The 20,354-nt window shown below is 43.8% G+C and overlaps 1 protein-coding gene across 1 annotated transcript in view; it reads left to right on the forward strand.

Moving 5' to 3' along the window:
* Positions 1-5,551: 5,551 nt before the first annotated feature.
* Positions 5,552-20,354, forward strand: part of GART (phosphoribosylglycinamide formyltransferase, phosphoribosylglycinamide synthetase, phosphoribosylaminoimidazole synthetase) — a 45,047-nt gene continuing 30,244 nt past the window's right edge. Inside the window, exons 1-8 of the mRNA XM_018557459.1 lie at positions 5,552-5,610; positions 12,752-12,903; positions 13,779-13,874; positions 13,974-14,148; positions 14,290-14,401; positions 16,506-16,574; positions 19,052-19,177; positions 19,311-19,398. Of these exons, the coding sequence (XP_018412961.1) occupies positions 12,759-12,903; positions 13,779-13,874; positions 13,974-14,148; positions 14,290-14,401; positions 16,506-16,574; positions 19,052-19,177; positions 19,311-19,398 (811 nt within the window). The 5' untranslated portion in view covers positions 5,552-5,610; positions 12,752-12,758. The remainder of the gene's footprint in view (positions 5,611-12,751; positions 12,904-13,778; positions 13,875-13,973; positions 14,149-14,289; positions 14,402-16,505; positions 16,575-19,051; positions 19,178-19,310; positions 19,399-20,354) is intronic.

A 20,354-nucleotide genomic window follows, 5' to 3' on the forward strand; every position in this document is an offset into this window, starting at 1 on the left:
TTGGTGTCAGTGGGAGGAATAGTGTCCCATTGTTGGTGTCAGTGGGAGGAATAGTGTCCCATCGTTGGTGTCAGTGGGAGGAATAGTGTCCCATTATTGGTGTCAGTGGGAGGAATAGTGTCCCATCGTTGGTGTCAGGGGGAGGAATAGTGTCCCATTATTGGTGTCAGTGGGAGGAATAGTCTCCCATCGTTGGTGGCAGTGGGAGGAATATTGCCCCAGTAGCTGAATAAAGGCAAGCAAAGGGCTGCATCTGTCCTGCAAGTTGGCAGTTCAGGGACCACTGGTTTAAACAATAACATCAGAACATGACGGCTGTGTATAACAATGTCTGATGGCGGCCATGTCATTCTCTCCATCATTTGTAAAACTTTGCCCACTTTTCCGAGCTGTTCTCTGGACCATTTTGTTGTATTATTTTTGTATACTCTTAGTTCAGCTTATCACTAAGTGTCTTTGAATTACATTTCTCAGCTTTTATAGAGTAATACATTGTATATTAGGAGGAGTTTGTGATATATTGGATGTTACAGGAAACTTGTGCCGAGCTCATTCTGACCCCTTTTTGAAAATGCAAGGTTCCTGGCTGTCTTGATGATCCGATGGCTTCCATACTCTCGCTCACATGGAACGCTTATGCAAATTAACAGTGCTGACTTTGCTGTGACTTTCCTGATCTGCCTGATTGGATCACTGACCCGAAAACTATTGAAGCCAGAGACAGCTGGGCAACTAGCATTTTGTCAAAGCACAGGTTTCCACCTAATACCTACTCCAACCAGCTGCTTCCTTCTTTTATTTCGCCACTTGTAAGATTTCCACACAATAATAGTTCTACCTCCACCCTCTGCAACCCGGCCATATCAAAAGTGCTAATAAAGTGATTCTACACTAGGAAGAGTCTGTCTGTGAAATATGAAGCCACTTCATTTGCTTTGTAATGGTGAGAGCAGCTGGATGTAATGGGCGCAATTTGGGTAAATTAGTTTAGATGTTTCACCAACAGAGTCTCTGGCAAAAAAAAGACGTGACTCAAAGTAGCAAACCTCCAATGTTAGCTTTGTGTGGGCCGACCTTTTAGATGCAATGGTTTTTTTAATGTAATAACAGTTAGCCTGGATGTATCTGTACACCATTTATAAAAATAAATAATTGTCACTGGTGAATGTTGTAGAGTCAAATATTGCAGCTATAATATTTCACATGCAGCTTGTTGCCTGTTACAGAAGCTGAAGATACACCTGAAACTGATAGTTCAACTGTGGCTGAAGCTGTGGGCTAAATCACCCCCTGGAAAGGTGCAGATTCTCGCTGCAAAAACAGGAGACGGACTTCTGTTGTATTCTTTATCTTGTATAAAATAAGTCGATCTTGTCTGGAGTACTGGAGGCTTCATGTACACCAGCTTTTGTCAAGATTTTTAACATGAAGGAACCCTTGAAAGTACTTTCAGGTCTCCGGGAACACCTGCAAATAATTACTATGTCTACAACTTATGGTACTGTAGTGTGCTGTTTAGTGGGAAGAAATGCTTCTTACATTGGTGGTCAGTAGGAAGAATGCTCCATATACCGGTGGTCAGTGGGAAGAATGCTCCTTACATTGGCGGTCAGTGGAAGAATAAAGAATGCTCCTTACATTGGCGGTCAGTGAGAAGAATGCTTACATTGACAGTCAGTGGTAGGAATGCTCCTTACATTGACGGTCAGTGGGAAGAATGCTCCTTACATTGCTGGTCAGTGGAAGAATGCTTCTTAAATTGGTGGTCAGTGGGAAGAAAGTTTCCTACAAGGTGGTCAATGGGAAGAATACTTACATGGTGGTCAGTGGGAAGAATGCTCCTTACACTGGGGTCAGTGTGAAAATTCTTCGGACATTGATGGTCAGTGGAGGAATGCTCCTTAAATTGGTGGTTAGTTTGATTTGGAGTTCCTTTGTGTTTTTGGAGACCTATCTTACTAAACACACATACGCATGACTGCATTGGAACCTGAAAAGGAAAGGAGCCAACCTAAAAAAGGATATTTGGCACAGGGCTGAAAGTAACAGCTTATTCTGCAGGAAAATGTAATATTACACATGAATGAGCAGCATGCATTGGAGGGCATTTCATCACAACTGGAGCTGACAAAATCATGCTCAGTTGCCCATGGTAACCAAGCAGTTATTCTCTTAGATTGGCTAGGTAAGATTTGAGAAAGCCAGAATTTAGGTGATTGTTTGTCATGGACAGCTGCTGCTGCTGCAGTTTCAATAAATTTACCTCTGATTTTGGAGCAAATGGACATAGCAAGTATGTTAATTGCAACCCCCAACCAAAAAAAGTTGGTCACACTCACAGGTCCAAAGAAGCATAATTCCACTTTTCCATTATTCATAAGGCACGATCTCTGAAAATATGAATGAGCAGACAGTAAACATACATGTAATCGCTTCACAGACATATGGGCAAAGTAACAAAAAGAACCTCAAACTTAAAAAATATAACCAATAAAAAGTCCAAAAAACAGCCAAAAAAAAACAAGACAGTAAACAAGAGGAATACAAACAAAAAAATGACTAGGTGGAGTGAGATACAAACCCCCAAAATGGTATGAAATTAAACATAACTGACCAGGTCTCGATACATTACAAAAAAAAAAGTTTAAAGGTCCAATACTAAAAATCTTACCTGCACAAGATTTTGCTGCCTAAAACGTAAGAAACAGCAGTCTGTTAAAGATGAATTCTCTAGGAACGGTTCTTCACTTTAGAAGTAAGCAGGCAGATGATTCCACCACAGGAAAGGATCCGGAAGGGGGGAACTCCAGGACAGAAGAGGCTCTGGCAGCGGTGGACTCCAGGAAAGGAATAATACCAGAACGGGTGTCCACAGGGTCAGGGAAGGCTCAGGCTGGGGTGTCCGCAGGGAGAGAAGGCTATGACGGGTGGCCTCCGGGACAGATGAGGCTCCGGCAGCGGTAGACACCAGGACAGGAATTGAACCAGAAGGGGTGTCCTCAGGTAAGGCCCAAGCTTGAATGTCTTCAGGGAGATAAGGCTACGGCAGGGATGGCCTCCAAGACAGACGAGGCTTCGGCAGCGGTGGACTTCAGGACAGAAATAGCACCAGAAGGGGTGTCCTCAGGGTCAGGAAAGGCTCAGGCAGGGGTGTCCTCTGGGAGGGAAGGCTGTAGCAGAGGTGGCCCCCCAGGACAGATGAGGTTCCAACAGCGGTGAACTCCAGTACAGGAATAGCACCAGAAGGGGTATCATCAGGGCCAGGGAAGGCTCAGGTAGGGGTGTCCTCTAGAAGAGAAGGTTACGGCAGGGGTGGCCTCTAGGACAGCGGTGGCCTCCGGCAGTGGTGGACACCTGGACAGGAATAGAACCAGAAGGGGTGTCCTCAGGGTCAGGGAATGCACAGGCTGGGGTGTCCTCAGGGAGAGAAGGCTATGGCAGGGGTAGCCTCCGGGACAGACTAGGCTTCGGCAGCGGTGGACTCCAGGACAGGAATAGCATCAGAAGGGGTGTCCTCAGGGTCAGGGAAGGCTCAGACTGGAGTGTCCTCTGGGCGAGAAGGCTACTGCAGGGGTGGCCTCCGGAACAGGGAAGGCTCAGTCAGAGATGAACTGGGGAACAGAAAAACCTCTGGCAGGGGTGTGCTCAGGCCCAACGAAAGCGAGTAGTAGTGACAGGTGGGGAGTGAAAGAGCTAACTCCGAGGCTTGCTCATGGAGAAGTGGGCTACTGGCTTTGGATAGAATTGCGAAGGAGCTGTGCACTAGCAGGTAAATATGCCCTTACCATGCTGATTTGTCTTCGTTTTGCCTGGAGAGTCATTTTGGAAAAGGGTTAGCAGAGTAATAGTAGATTCTTGTAACATGCCATGGAAAGGTCACTGGCGAGGAAATTACAGGTGCAAGAAATACAACAACGTTGATAAATTCCCCCTCCATGTAACATATTGCAGCTTACCAGTCCTTAGATGAGGTGGCTGCATTCATTTTCATTTTTCAGACTGAGAACATTGTTCGCACATACAGAAAATACATATTGATTTTGCCGGAGAGGCCCTGTCCTTGCTCCTGAAAAGACAGCACAAAAAAAACTTTTTTTTTTATAGAGTAAACTACTAGCCCCATCAATCCACCATGTAGATTTGATAAACAAAGGTAAACATGTTTGAAGTCCAGCCTGTGTGACAACCATGCCTGCCCCCATAAATACAATTGAGAAATGAGTGTAGCCACAAAAGGACTGAATGTGTGTTATTCACATGATCACCAGGTGGAGAAAGCCTGAGAAATAAAACTAATGCAGCCACTTATGTATCTTAGGACTGCTGAGCTACTATAGAGGATATTTTTGTTCTTGGATCTTTATAGGCGTAAGGTGGGTTCACATCTTTTGCATTTTTGGTTATTGTGTTTTCCACTGAAATGAAAGGAAGTGCATAAAAACTAATGTCAATGCATATTTCAAGGCATGTATAATGATGATTCGTTATGACACGTGTTAACGTATAATGCCGAGTGCAGGTGTTTGAAACGTGCAACAATGCATGTGAATACACCTTTTGATGCAGCTCCCTTGTTTTTAGTTTTTAAAAAAACATCGGGGCAAAAACCACACAGGTGTAAATCCAGCTTTAGGCCTCATTCACATAGGGTAGAGTGGGGCCTTAGAAATCCGTGCGGCGTGCACGGTTGTATCGGGCCGTTCCCAGGAAGGACAGGTGCGATGTGTGATTAGTACGCAGCCTCCCTACGCTCACCCCAAGTGCAAGTCCGTACGGGTGTGGGTGTCCCGGCTCGGACGCAGCCAGGATCCATCCTGTCAGCGTACGAGTACGGACAGCTGCACCCGCATGGACGAGCAGGGCGGGTGAGCGTAGGGCGGCGTATGGCCGCCTTTTACCATAGAGAAGGACAGGGGCTGCGTACTAATCACACGCAGCACCTGTCCTTCCCGGGAATTGCCCAATACAGCCGTGTACGCAGCATGGAGCTATACGTGCCGGCTTTTTCTCGTGTGAATGAGGCCTTAATAAAAAAAGTTTTAGCAAAAGTTAGCAGTTGAATGAATACATGAGACCCACTGAACACATGGCTTGAGGCACCCTACTCTAGCCAGCAGATGGCGCTGTATTTCAGATATCTTGCTGCGGCCCTCACAAGCCGCTGTTGTTCTCTACCCTCCATTGCCCAGCAGATGGCGCTGCAGTGTCACAGCTTTAGCAGCACATTACTTCCAGTCTGATCTTGTGCTAGATTGAGTGTGGTGACAGGACACCCGTGTGTGCTTTGTATAGCGGACGGTGGCTTTGAGCATCGCTGGGACAGAGCAGTTGTTATTAAACTACATTTCCCGTCATGCCTGTGGATCGCAGAGCACGCTAGGACTCGCAGTCTTCTCTATGCGGGAAGTACACAGTTGCCTCTATTAGAGGAATCACGGTTGTAATAACCATCATGAAGCATGACAGAGATTATACCAATGCCATTCCGCCGGCCCGGGAGGGGGCGGTGCCGCTCAGGTCAGGTGACACATCCTGACCAATGATTATAAATCTGAGCAGAGTAGGATAAGGACACACGTGGGTTGCTGCTGTGTTAGAAGGTAAGTGTGCGGAGCGGCCCTGGTATTGGGAGTCCATAATAGAAGTCACCAGCAGCACTCCATGATATGTGCAAGAAGTAAAGCACTTTTATTGAATCGTCACATGCGTCAAACAACCAACGTTTCCTGGCCACGCAGGGTCCCTTCTTCCAGGTGACATGGTCACTATGTCGCCCAGAAGAAGGGACCCTGCGTGGCCCCGAAGTGTTGGCTGTTTGACGCATGTGACGATTCTATAAAAAGTGCTTTACTTGCACACATCAAGTGCTGGTGACTTCTATTATGGACTGTATCTAACACGGTGCCATCCGTGTTGTCACTTCAAGCACCAACCTTTCATCCAAGGTCTGTACGCTGTATGGAGTGCATATGCGTTTTGGGAGGGAGAGCATGCGGAGCATTCTTCGTGTTGGGAGGGCGAGCGCGCGGAGCGCCCTTCGTGTTGGGAGGGCGAGCGTGCGGAGCGCCCCTCCACCGTCTGATGTCACATGTGGTCAGTCACAGTCCTTCACTCTACAATGGAGTCAGTGACATCTCCCTGTTCTCCTCCTGTCATCTCCATCCTCAATAGCTGGTTGCTATTGCTGATGTCTCCTTTTTCCAACTTCTATGGATCTGACTGTCATGTTGATCCTGTGGCCTTGTGTGTGTCTGATGTAGAATAAGTCATCAAATGAGGATCTCGGTTTATGTAAAAGCTAACGGTGACCTTCTCCTATTTGTACCCATTTCTGCCTGTTGAATAGACGATTGTTACGTAGTTTGTTAGTGCAGCAAAATAATAATTCTTTGTCCTTCCAGTAATCTTGTGAGCTGATAACTGCATGCTCTGTTACTTCCTAGCGATCTCTGATTGTCCCAGGGTTATAACTCTACTTCTATAGTACAGTGAGAGCTGTCGCCCGAGGACAAGAGGCGTTGCTAGGAGGAGGATCACTGGGTGAAAAGGGAAACTAATGCAGTTGCCATATCTAAGGACTTGTAAGCCGCAGTATAAACAGTTTTTTATTTTTTCGGGGGGGAGGTTGTATATCCTTTTTAAGGTTAGTAATTCAGAATGCCGGAGGTGATTTGGATAAACAAAATATTGAGGCAGCTAACTTTTTCAGATGGAGGTAAATGATGGAAGCCGTGTTTCTGTAAGCATTGAGTTCCTTTTTAAAGTGACATGTCACCATCCCAGAAAAATGAGCAAGGAGCTCCTTGCTAAGAAAGAAGTTTCAGTGCCTGCCCACACACTGTGCTGAGGAGGTGGGCGTTACCAAAATCTGCCGAGATTCATGTTTGTGGGTTGGTGCACTTGTACTAGCAAAAATGCAGCAGATCCGATTTTGTTGTGTTAACACAAATCATTGTAGTTGACCTGATTGGTGCAAATGGGCTCCTATACCCCCTGCTGCCCTCCCCGTCCTTCCCTTTCAGAGCTTTGGCCTTCGGCAGAATCTCTGGCATCCAACACTTACAGGTTTGTCAGATGCCTGTGTCCCCTGCCACATACTGTGGTTCGATCCAGTGACCCTACATTACTACTGGACAAAGTGGTGACACAGAGGTTGGAGGGAGGCACCACTGAATGAAGCATGGGCACAGGCTTCCTTCACCCCTAGAGGTGAGTTGAAGGTGAAGATAGTACATGGTACCCACTCACAATGTCAGTATTAAGAGGCGTTTTGTGCAGGGAGCGTCTTGCTCAAATAATTTTTGGAGAGCACTAGAGTTGCTTTGTGTGTTTCCATTAAAGCGGACCTTTACCTCCTTTTACTAAAAATCACATCAGCATGCAGCTTTGCATGCCAATATGAAATCATCCTACATTCATTATTTAAACAAATCTGTTTTTCCTTTACTTACAAATCGTTCTACTTCCTGGTCCTCTATGGCACAAATGATGTCATTGTGCCCAAGCATTGCATCCTGGGAAGGTTACATCAGCAGAGCATTTCTGGGAAATTTCTTCTGTCGTCTCAGGAGATCTCAGGGAAAGGCATTTTCCTCCCCTGAGATGATGTGCATGGTCACATGTCCTAGTCACATGTGCCAGAGTTCCAAGAAGTAAAGGGATATAGATTATTCTGCCCTTAGTAAAAATGGCCACCGTGAGTAGAATGGGGAAGAAAAGAGAAACAAGGTATGTTAAGAATACAAAGCTGGCAATTATCTAGAAGTATGTGTTTGTAGATTGTCATTACTAAACATTTCTAAAGGGGCCTTTGTTGTCAGCAGGAGAATTTGCGGTGTTTGATCATGGCACCTGCTCTTTAAATGCAAACACATGCGTATGGAATGATGTCCTAAATGAATACATTTTGAGGCAGAAAAGATGACTTTTTGTGCGGTGATGAACAGTACAAAGTCCGCTTTCCTAATGACTAGTTGTGGATGAGCCACCCAAACCCTCTTCCCGGCTGCTATCTCAAGGACTTTGGTGATGTGTACTGATGCAGACAACTGACGACTCCTGCTAGATTTCCCACACTCTGATGTAAATAGAGGATCCGGCAGTATAGGAGAGATGCTCTTGTGGCAGCTGGTTGGAGCTGGGAACTTCGGTGCTGAGATCTCTCTGATGGAGTCCTCACAAGTTATATTCGTATATTAAAAAATCCACGGAATCCAGTTATGTATGCTTTACAGAAAACTTGCAATGAACATGGAGGCTGCTATTGATGGGCAACAATACTTGTTCTTAGGCTGCCCTACCGGCTTTATCAACAAGTCAGCGCGAACAGCCAGGGAACAAGCATTTTTAGGAAGGTCAGCATTGATACCCACCACCATATTTCTCCTCCAGGTTTTAGATGTCTTCAAAAGTGTTTTTTCATACAACTGGCCTTTGTACCGAAATCTCTTTACATTGACTTCATACTTGGGGAGGTCGCGGCAGCACTGTAAAACACTTAAAGGCTGTGACGCGCTGCTCGCCGAGTGGAGCGGTGGCGCGCTGCCTTTGCGTGCAGTATGTCATGTAGTTTTCTCTTCGGCACGTCCGCTTGCGAGAGCTCACATAACTGAGCGCGCAGAGATGAAAAAAAATGTCATTTTCAGCGTATAAACCCGTGCGTCAGGTTGCAAAGTCCAGCAGATTGGCTGAAGGTGCTGTCCTTCATCTGCCTGCACTCAGCTCACACACTACACACAAAGCTCCGTGTCTGACAGCTTTGTTTCCCTCTGCACAGCTTTGTGTGCAGTGTGTAACGGGCTTAAGGCTGTGACGCGCGAAGCAGCGCAGATCGGTGGTGCATGGACCTTTACATGCAGTGTGTCATTTTATTTTCACCTTTGCCAATCAGCCCACGCGTATTAACCCGCACGTCACGGTGCGCACGCCATCCGGTTGTGCCGCGCAAGCCAATTGGCTGAAGATGCAGTCATTCATCTGGCTGCGCTCCGCTCACTCACTGCATGCGAAGCTCCGTGCCTGACGGCTTTGCTTTGCTCTGCACAGCTTCACATGCAGTGTGTCATGAGCTTTAGAGATCTGTTGCACTGCAGGGTAGAGCTTTTCTCTTGGGGAAGGGAAAAAGATGTTAAACCAGACCTGGTCTTAAAGAGGACCTTTACCCATATCTTTAAAAGAACTAACACACCTTTTAGAAATGTTTAGTAAGGACAATCTACAAACGCATACATAATTGCCGGCTTTTTTTTTTTTGCATGCCATATTTCTCTTTCCCAGTCTTCTGACAGTGGCCATTTTTACTAAGGGCAGATTACTAGCTCTCCTTTTACTTCCTGGAACTCGTCCGACTAGGACATGTGACCATGCACATCATCTCAGGGGAGGAAAATGCCTTTCCCTGAGATTGCAGATGAGATTTCCCAGCAATGCTCTGCTGATGTAACCGTCCCAGGATGCAACACTTGGGCACATACATCATTTGTGCCATAAGTGGACCAGGAAGTGAATGACCTCTATTTGTAAGTAAATTAATAACATGCTTGTTTAACTAATGAATGTAGGATTTGTATTATTTTTTTATCCGCATGCAGCTGTTTTTTGTGTTTTTTTTTTTTTTTTATCGGCACGTCCGCTTGCGAGAGCTCACATAACTGAGCGCGCAGAGATGAAAAAAAATGTCATTTTCAGCGTATAAACCCGTGCGTCAGGTTGCAAAGTCCAGCAGATTGGCTGAAGGTGCTGTCCTTCATCTGCCTGCACTCAGCTCACACACTACACACAAAGCTCCGTGTCTGACAGCTTTGTTTCCCTCTGCACAGCTTTGTGTGCAGTGTGTAACGGGCTTAAGGCTGTGACGCGCGAAGCAGCGCAGATCGGTGGTGCATGGACCTTTACATGCAGTGTGTCATTTTATTTTCACCTTTGCCAATCAGCCCACGCGTATTAACCCGCACGTCACGGTGCGCACGCCATCCGGTTGTGCCGCGCAAGCCAATTGGCTGAAGATGCAGTCATTCATCTGGCTGCGCTCCGCTCACTCACTGCATGCGAAGCTCCGTGCCTGACGGCTTTGCTTTGCTCTGCACAGCTTCACATGCAGTGTGTCATGAGCTTTAGAGATCTGTTGCACTGCAGGGTAGAGCTTTTCTCTTGGGGAAGGGAAAAAGATGTTAAACCAGACCTGGTCTTAAAGAGGACCTTTACCCATATCTTTAAAAGAACTAACACACCTTTTAGAAATGTTTAGTAAGGACAATCTACAAACGCATACATAATTGCCGGCTTTTTTTTTTTTGCATGCCATATTTCTCTTTCCCAGTCTTCTGACAGTGGCCATTTTTACTAAGGGCAGATTACTAGCTCTCCTTTTACTTCCTGGAACTCGTCCGACTAGGACATGTGACCATGCACATCATCTCAGGGGAGGAAAATGCCTTTCCCTGAGATTGCAGATGAGATTTCCCAGCAATGCTCTGCTGATGTAACCGTCCCAGGATGCAACACTTGGGCACATACATCATTTGTGCCATAAGTGGACCAGGAAGTGAATGACCTCTATTTGTAAGTAAATTAATAACATGCTTGTTTAACTAATGAATGTAGGATTTGTATTATTTTTTTATCCGCATGCAGCTGTTTTTTGTGTTTTTTTTTTTTTTTTGGTTTTTTTTTTAGTGAAGGCTTATAGACTCAGGTACGACGTTTGCCATTACTGCTCTTAGGATCAGACCTTAGGGACAGTAATATGGGCCTCTGACTGTTGGGGGAGCTTGAATGGAGGTTCTGACCCATCAGGGGAAGAATTAGTGTGTAAGCTGGACTTTGTCCTTCCCCTTTCCATACGGTTGTGCACTTCTCTAAGCTGTTCCTGGGTGGTTCCATCCATTCAGGGGTAAGTGACAGGTTCTCTTGATAGGGCATTGCCCTCCAACCCACTGATGCTCCCCTTCCACATTCTCTCCAGCCTTTGATTTCTCCTGCGAGTATTGCTGAGTCTAAACTCGGGGCAAGCTCTGTGCTGTTTGTGTTGGGCTTCAAACAGAGTTAAAGTGATTTTAAGGTCAAAAGGTATAAGCGATTTCAAATGATGAAGTCACTTACACTGGATGCTGCTCCTTGATGTTTGAAAGTTTTAGCTTCCTGCAGAATAAGCTGGTCCCCTGAGCACTGATTCTGATATCCTGTTTCAGGTTGGCTCTTTTCCCATGCAGGGTCCTATGGAGCCACTCTTGAGTGTGCGCCAGTAACCTGTGTGCGTATCCACAAACACACTGGCACGCAAAGCTAGCCATTCCCCTGCCCCTCCTTCCTTCCTCTTCCCTTCTCCAAGCTTAATAGCTGTACAGCTGCTGGAGACTGCTCTGTCCCTTCTGATCTTCTATTCCATAGGATGTTCAGGGAAGCTGAGCTGTTTGGAAACAAACCTGTAAGTTCTTGGGCAAATATGTAAAGAGATACTTTGCTGGGTGATGTATATTTGTTTGATCTGGGTTTATTATTGGGAATACCTAAATAAAACTGGTATTCCTCCATGCTCCTGCACGGCAACAGTGCAGGTGGTGAAGGTAAATGGTTAGAAGTTATCTCATATTCTGCATAGGGTTGTCTTATTTGTTTTCGAACAGTTGGTGTCTGTACTTACATAATGTTATTGCCACATGTTTTCATGCTGAGGGGGAGAGAAGGCAAATGCCCCCATTGCCAGGGTTATATTGAAAGAAACCGTAAAATAATACATCCTGGCCAACCAAATGTTCTTCCCAGGAACAATCTGGTGCCTCCTATACATGACTGTCTTGGCAAGCCCTGACCCTTGGCAAGCCCTGACCCTTGGCAAGCCCTGACCCTTGGCAAGCCCTGACCCTTGGCAAGCCCTGACCCTTGGCAAGCCCTGACCCTTGGCAAGCCCTGACCCTTGGCAAGCCCTGACCCTTGGAATGTATTGTTGCAGGCACTCTATATGTACATGTACTATATACTACATATAGAGTGCACTGAACAATAGATTTACAATTATCCTCTGCTAATATGAATGGGTTAAATGATCCGTAGTACATGATATGTAGCCCTGTACCCCCTTTTCCACTTACAGAGCTAGGTTATTTTTCTTTTAAATAAATATTAATGTATTTTAATGGTATCTATCTACCAGTAGCTGCCTCATTTCCCACCCTCGGCTTATATTCGGGTCAATACTTTTTCCCAGTTTTTTTGGCTAAAATTAGGTACCTCGGCTTATACTCGAGTATATACGGTACTTGTTTTAGTTTCAACCAAGTCAGCTAGTAGAATTTGGTCACATTCACCAAGACTTTTTTCTGAAATTGGTTGAAATATGTCTGAAGGTTTTCATTGATGTAGATCGTGCCGCATATCTTAAAAGCTTCCTCAGCTCTGAGTGTCGGGAACATTTTGATGAAGCCATTTGGATGAGTGGTGAATATTCAACGTTGGAGAACAAGTCCAGCTCCTAGTAGCTATATGATGACCTGGATATATGAAAACCTTCAGACACATTTCCAGCAATTATACCAAACTGTCACCACAAGGTAGCTGAACGAATCAAGGCAACAAACCAACCCTTGTTTTTATAGCGGAAAGGTCGGTAATCTTGATCTGGTGGGTGTTTTTTATATAATTTTGACCATGGAAACCTGATTGAATTGCCCTTTTAGACACTGATCTAGATTTTCTTGGGTCTGAAAAACATAACTCATCCAAAGTTTGGATTCTACTAACATTTTCTGAACTTTGCAGAGATGGCCGTAGCAGTTCTGTTGATTGGCAGTGGTGGCAGGGAGCATGCCTTGGCATGGAAGCTGGCACAGTCTGCCCATGTGAAGCAAGTCCTTGTGGCACCCGGAAACGCTGGCACTGCTAACAATGGGAAGATCACGAACTCTGGTAAGGGCCAGGACCTGAAATCCCTGTATGAACAGCTCACTCTTTTTAGGTTTTTTTTTTTTTTTAAAGGCTGACTTTAGCTCTCTGGCCAAATTTCATTTTCCACCCATATTTAGGGTGAAACTGGGAAATATGGTCACATCCCACTTACCTGAAGTGCGAGATTCTTCTCCCCACAGCATGCTGTTATCCTTTGAATTCCATGCAGCTGTGCATGGCTCTGTAACAACCATGGCGTGCAACCATGTCATCTATTCACAGGAATCTGTGATGGAGGACTAAAAGTTGTATTTGCCACTGCAGATGAGGGACATGGTAGTTACTTTTCGAAGCATGTGCATTTATTGTAAGTATTTTAAGTAGACTGACCTCTAGCTCCTCACATTGGCAGATGAGGAAAGGAGGTTCACTTTACTCTTTCAAGCCTTGTTTCCTGGCTGACACAGTTGGAATTTAAGTGTTTTCTGCCTTTTTTAATGCTTGCTTGGATTCAATGTTCTATATCGTTCCAAGGACATGTGCCCCTCACATGCCCAATAAGTCATTCTTGTAACCCGTGGTACAAAATAAATTTGATGTGCATGAGCTAACTTCAATGCACAATTACTTCTTTTGTACTGCTTCTTGTTAATTCAGTGTACATTCATTTAATTCTTTTTCTCTTTAATTTGCCTGTGCTAGGGGTAAGTTGGTTTGAGCTTGCCGGTATCTAGGTATATGGTCTGCCACAAACTTCTCTAAAGCTCTGCTGATCCCCCTTCTTTTTTTTTTTTTTTTTAAAGTTGGGGACACATTTAGAAATGTAGAAATTTTGTTCTAGGTCTTGGTTATGTCTGATGATATCCAACTATGTTCCTCTCCTCTTGTTTCTACAGATGTCCCAGTTGAAGACCATGCCCAGGTTATACAGTTCTGCAAAAACCACAACATAGGTTTGGTGGTTGTTGGGCCAGAAGCTCCTTTAGCTGCAGGTAATGCTGTCTACGCTGCCTTCTTCAGTATCCTTTCTGATCCTACAGCATTCCCACATATTTAACATGAAAAACTGGGTTCTTATTTTTGTTATTCAGGCCTTGTGGATGACTTGACGGTAGCTGGAGTGAGATGTTTTGGTCCCACAGCGAAGGCTGCTCAGCTGGAAGCCAGTAAAAGTTTTGCCAAAGATTTTATGGACCGCCATGGCATCCCTACGGCTAAGTGGAAATCCTTCACTGACCCAAAAGAAGCTTGTGACTTTATCACCAGGTAGTTAATAAATACCCAAAGCGGAATAGTAACATTCTCCCCATGTAGCAAATCTCAAATGGAAGCCTCGCAACAGTAGCAGTTCACATATCCAAGGAAGCTGAGTTAACCCAAGGTCCTGTTGCTCTCTCGTCTTTATAGTGCCAACTTCCAGGCCCTGGTGGTCAAGGCGAGCGGACTGGCCGCTGGAAAGGGAGTGATTGTGGCCAGCAGCAAGGAAGAGGCCTGTAAAGCTGTTAATGAGATTATGCAGGTAAGAAATGACATGTTTCCAGTGTATGGGGTATGCCTCTAAAATCAGACTTGGGTTGTCCATAAGTCTTATTGGTAGCAGTGGAAAGTTGGAAGTCTCTTGTTCTGATCACCTTATCACTGAGTTTGTTGCAACTTTAGTAACCCAGCTTCATGTTTAAAATCCAATGTAGAATCCTTAGCTTTTCTATAGTAAAAATGAAACTGCTCATTGGTCCAAAACATTTACCACATTTTTGTAAAATCTATTTCGGGAATAACTTCACTTGCATGGGCAGTGCTGGTGTTCATGAGCACCTGTTATTACTTGGGGTAACGTATTGCAAAGTTATTCTTGGAACGATTGCAGCACTTGTGGCTATTTGGGCTTTTTTATTGGCAGGTTTGTGCTGGCAGCGAGTTGTCTGTTTTTTTTTTTATATGATTTTTGTGGCTGCATCTTCATCCTTCTGACTCGCATTCCCTCCATGCCGGTCCTAAATAAGGTTAGAGTCAAAGCCATTGCACTGCATTGTAAGGAACATTGCCTGAATTCCTAGGCAATGACATTGCAGGATGATTTTATTCTTTCTGACACTTCCTCTCCATATTTTTTTTGTTTTTCAGGAGAACATTTTAAAAGCCAAGCACATCATGGGACCCGGCTTTTAGACCCTTATGTAGGACTTGCCACTTAATTGCAATAGCACTTCCAGGTGCATGGACTCCTAACCAACCCCTATCTAGAGTACCCTGGGAGTTTTGAAACCAGGACACTTTGTCCTGGTATGTTGAAGCTTTGGCTTTCTGCCCTCTTCATGGCTCAACCAGCAATTATGATGGGCCAGTAGTGAGGTCTGGGTAGTGGTGGGCCATCTTTCTAATAGAAGTTATTGTTTGCATAATGAGCTCTCAAGAGCTTTGTGCTTGAGAAGAAAGCTGAAACTACATCCGGGCACCTGGGAGTATTTGCTGTTGCAGTGCCAAATTACTTGCACTTAAATGCCAAACCCCTGTTTGGTGTTTGATTAGTCTCCTAACATTTTTGAAAACGGTTTCACTCTCAAACACCAGAAAATTCCACAGTTGATATTGGTGCTTAGCTGCTCCAAAACAATCATCACTCATATGTTAAACCTGAATGTAAAAATGAATATCTCATTGTGTCTTTGTTTTTAATTTGAAGAAAATCAACGTCTATTGAACAAATACAATACGTTATAGAATAATGCACACAAAACACGAGTGATCATTATGAAATTAAACTGGAGAACAGCCATACAAACAATAACATTCATAACTAAGCTGGTCTCAATAAACCGAACAGTGTAAAAATCCCCAAAAGGAAAAAAACAGGGACATCAACTAGAAAAGTAAAAAAGGTTGTGAAACAAGAGACTAAACTTGGTTTAATTTAATTGCTCACTGTCAATGTGCGATTCCATAGGGATCAAAATCAATGTATCGAAGGTTTATAGAGAGCCCGGGACCTCACATTTTATCCTAATAGGCTGGACTATCTTGGAATAGTAATTTGTGGAGGAGTGTAAGGTTTGCGGGAGACTAGGGTAAGGTTTTGCATAATACATAGTGTACGTCTCGGGGGGGACAGGACAGCCCATGAAGTCATGCACAAATTTTTTAATCTGTACCCAAAAGGTGCAGATTTAAAAATGGTGTTCACCACTGGACACAACTAGATTAAGTAGCAAAAAGTGTGTAACCAGTAGCATTTGGGAAATGAGAGGGCTCAGAAAATGTAGCCGGTCTATGTGGGGCGAGATAGGCCTGATGAATAACGTAGGTTTGAATTGGCCAAGCACACAGTGGCACAGAATAGGGGCTTCCAAACAATCTTCCCAATCCTCTTCCCCTAGCTAGATCCTCTAGGTCATGCAGCCAAACATAAGATTTCCGTACATTGGAGAGCCCATGAGCCCAGAAACCTCCCATATAGGTCACCTATCAACCTTCTGATCATTGCATATTTTGTTTAGTAGACCGTGTATTGCAGTGTGGCATTCTGCCATGCCTGTGGTGTTGCTATCAATATGATATAAAAAATGTCCCCTTTATTTAAAAAAAAAAAAAAATCTGACTACTTTTTCCTCTGCTTTTTCTTCTAGGACAAGGCGTTTGGAGAAGCTGGGGAGACTGTTGTAGTGGAAGAATTGCTGGAGGGTGAAGAAGTGTCTGTAGGTATCATTTTGTTTTGTCATTGTATTTTCCAAATTCCTTTCTAGCGTGTCCTGAAATGTAGAGGTATGTACTTCATACAGATAATTTAAGGATTGACCTCCAGTGCTAGAAGGAAGCTATAGCAATCACTAAGCCCCAGTACTGCCCATCTTACTTCTAGAAAACCATTGCATTCCAGTTAAGTGTGATTCCAGAAATCAAGTAAAATCATTCAATGAACTACTAATACTGTCATGGGATTGTTTTATCTACCCCTTAGATGTGTATATCACATCTTAAATAAAACCTACACATTCCAACTTATCTGTAAGATATAGTATTGGTTTTTACTTGAAAAGGTATTTTTGGAGATTTTTCCAAGCAGGAGAATTTAAAACTGTAGACGTGCTGCTGGCAGAAGAGGTAGAGCAGGGGCAAGTAGTCATGTGAAAAAGAAAGTACACCCTCTTTTAATTCTATGGTTTTAAGTATCGGGCCTTAATACAAACCATCTGGTCCTTTAGCAGGTCTTAAAGTTTGTTAAATCAACCTCAGATGAACAACACGTGACCTATTACACCGTGTCATTATTTTAAAAGCATAAAGCTAAAATGGCGAAGCCATGTGTAAACCTTCTAATTCAATAGCTTGTAGAAACACTTTTAGCAGCAATAACTTTAAATTGTTTTCTGTATGACTTTATCAGTCTTGCTTGCTTGTGGAAGAATTTTGGACCACTTCATTTTTTTTTTAGACAACGTTGCGTCAGTTTATTGAGGTTTGTGGGTATTTATGCACATTTCTCTTTAGGTCCTGTCATAGCCTTTCAATCGTGTTGCGGTCTGGATTTTGACTGGGCCCTTGCAGCACTTTGATTCTTTTCTTTTTCAGCCATTCTGTTGTCGATTTGCTGGTTTGCTGGGATCATTGTCTTGTTGCATGACCCGAATTTGGCCAAGCTTTACCTGTTGGACAGATGGCCTCACATTTGACTCTAGAATACTTTAGTATACAGAGGAGTTCATGGTTCACTTAGTGAATGCGAAGTGCACAGGTCCCGTGGCTGCAAAACGGCCAAAATCATCACCCCCTCCACCACCATGCTTGACGGTTGGAATGCTGTGTTCGGTTTTTGCCAAACATCTCCACTTTGGTCTCGTCTGTCCAAAAGACATTGTTCCAGAAGTCTTGTAGTTTATTAGGGTGCACCTTTGCAAACCTAACACATGCGTGTGTGTGTTTTTTTTTTTTTGGGGGGGAAGAGGCTTTCTCCTGGCAACCCTTCCAAACAAACCATGTGTGTTCAGTCTTTTTCTAATTATACTGTCATGAACTTAACATGCTAACTGAGGCCTGTGGAGTCTGAGATGTAACTCTGGGTTTACTGCAATTTCTCTGAGCATTGCACAATCTGACCACGCACGCACGCACACTCACTCACTCACTTCAGCTTGTGTAGAGGTGGTCCCAGTTGCTGATCAATTAGTCAAGGGATTTTGATTGGCAGCACCTGGCTTACTCAATTCCAATGAAAGCAGCAAGGGTGTACTTGTTTTTTCACACATGGTTTCTCTGTTTTGGCTATGTTTGTAAAATAATGACTCGGTGTAATATGTCATGTGGTGTTCATCTGAGGTTGTATTTACTTAAAGTGGACCCTAACCCCTTTCACAAAAATCACAGCATGCACCTCTGCATGCTGATTTAAAATCCTCTTACATTCGTTAAACATGTTGTTTTTCATTTACTTCCAAATCCTGGTTCACTTCTGGCCCAAATGATGTAATGTTCCTGGGAAGGTTACATCAGCAGTGCATTGCTGGGCAATCATCTGTAATCTTAAAGATATGGGTAAGGTTTAATTTTAAGACCACTAAGGACCAGATTATGTCCCGATACGTAAAACCTGTAGAATTCAAAGAGGGTGTAACTTCTTTTTTTTCACAAAAATGTATAATTAGACTGCAACAGGGGTGTGAATAATTGCAGAGTTTCTCTGGAGTATTCCCAAAATTTCTTTCAATAATAAACCCGGATCAAACAAATATACATTGCCCAACAAAATATTTATTTTCTATTTTGCCAAACCACTTAGTCATCGTGTGTCAAACAGCTCCAACTTCATTAGCTTGGCTTCCCTAAACTTCCTGTCCTCTACAAGATCACAATGGACAGTTGTCTCCAGCAGCCTTCCATTGGATAGCTTAGCTATGCCTGTGTGTTTCTTTAGACACACGGATTACTAGCGCACACAAGGGTGGCTCCGTAGGACCCTGCAAGGAAAAGGAGTCACCCTAAAACAGGTGCTCCAAGGCTCATCTGATCCTGCAAGTAACTAAACCTTTCAAACGTCAAGAAACAGCATCCATTGTTAGGGATTTAATCAGCATTTGAAAGGCTTAAACACCTTTTGACTTTACGATCACTTTAAGCAGGTTAAAAGATTTAATTTTTGGCATTACTGCGACAAACTAAAATCCCTGTTCTTTTGCAGTGCCTGTGTTTCACAGACGGGGTCACAGTTGCCCCTATGCCTCCAGCCCAGGATCACAAAAGACTGATGGATGGGGATCAAGGCCCTAACACAGGGGGGATGGGAGCTTACTGCCCTGCACCTCAGGTATGGACCTGAAAATGCTTATTCTGATCTTGTGTATTGCTCAGCAGTTATCAGCATGGCGCCAGTACCAGAGTGGATACTTAATAGAAACTACATAACATTTTCTTACTTTTGTATATGGCTGTTGCATCAGATATCGGAGGCATTACTTGCGGAAATCCGGGACACTGTGTTGCAGAGGGCTGTGGATGGAGTTCGGAAAGATGGAACGCCATATATTGGTGAGTCGAGTGTAATAACTAGAAAATGCTTTGATGTAAACGAGGCAGGCAAAGTTGCGTTCTTTCCATTTGGAGCATGAGAGGAAGGTTGTATTCTTATTCAGGATTTATATAGCACCAACAGCGCTTTACAATATAAGGAAGACATTACAATCGCAATACAATTCAAGACAAGATGGTAAGGAGGGCCCTGCCCCTGAGGGGTTGTAGCATAGAGGTGCATGGAAAAATAGGATTTTTTCAGTCCCAGCAAAGTCCTTTTCTCTGCATGCATTGAAGGACATGGTAGAAATCAAGAATCTCTGACCATTGGTCTTGAAGGTGGCACTATTGCCCAATGGTCAGATTCAAAATCTATGCTGTGTCCTTCATAGAATGAAAGCGAAAAGAAGCTGCAGCCTTAAACAGAACTAGTGAGAATTCTAATATATCTGGCTGTGAGAAATTGCCCAAAACAAGATGAAATGTAGATGTGGCTTATGCAGTTCACTGATCTGATCTTTCCTCCTGTGAACTGTTCTTCTAATGTAGAATTTTCAGGTTGGCCAGGATAAATTATTTTTTCTTTTCAGAACGATTTATTAGAATACCACATAATGAATATATTATTTTTTTTTTTACTCTATAGCTATTGTAACTCCTGAAAGTAAATTCAAAGTGCCTAAAAGGTTATTGAAAATTGGCCACAGAGCTCAGTATCTGGCATCTAGAGGGGCCTCCATGTTTGTGTGTTAAGTTAAGAGCATCCAAGGAACCTGTACATTTGAGTTTCTTAACAATGCAAATGGGAACAAACTGATGGCAGAGCGGTGTAACCCTTTGATTAAATACAGGCTTACCATATGCTGCCATACACGAAAATGTGCAACATGAATACTCCAATGAAAGCTGAAGCGTTTTTTTTGTATTGCTGAAGGTGTCTCTGGGACAGGAAGTTAAGAACATGTAGATTTTAT

The sequence above is a fragment of the Nanorana parkeri genome, unplaced genomic scaffold, assembly GCF_000935625.1.
Source record: "Nanorana parkeri isolate BGI_ZX_2015 unplaced genomic scaffold, ASM93562v1 scaffold284, whole genome shotgun sequence".
Classification (NCBI taxonomy): Eukaryota; Metazoa; Chordata; class Amphibia; order Anura; family Dicroglossidae; genus Nanorana; species Nanorana parkeri.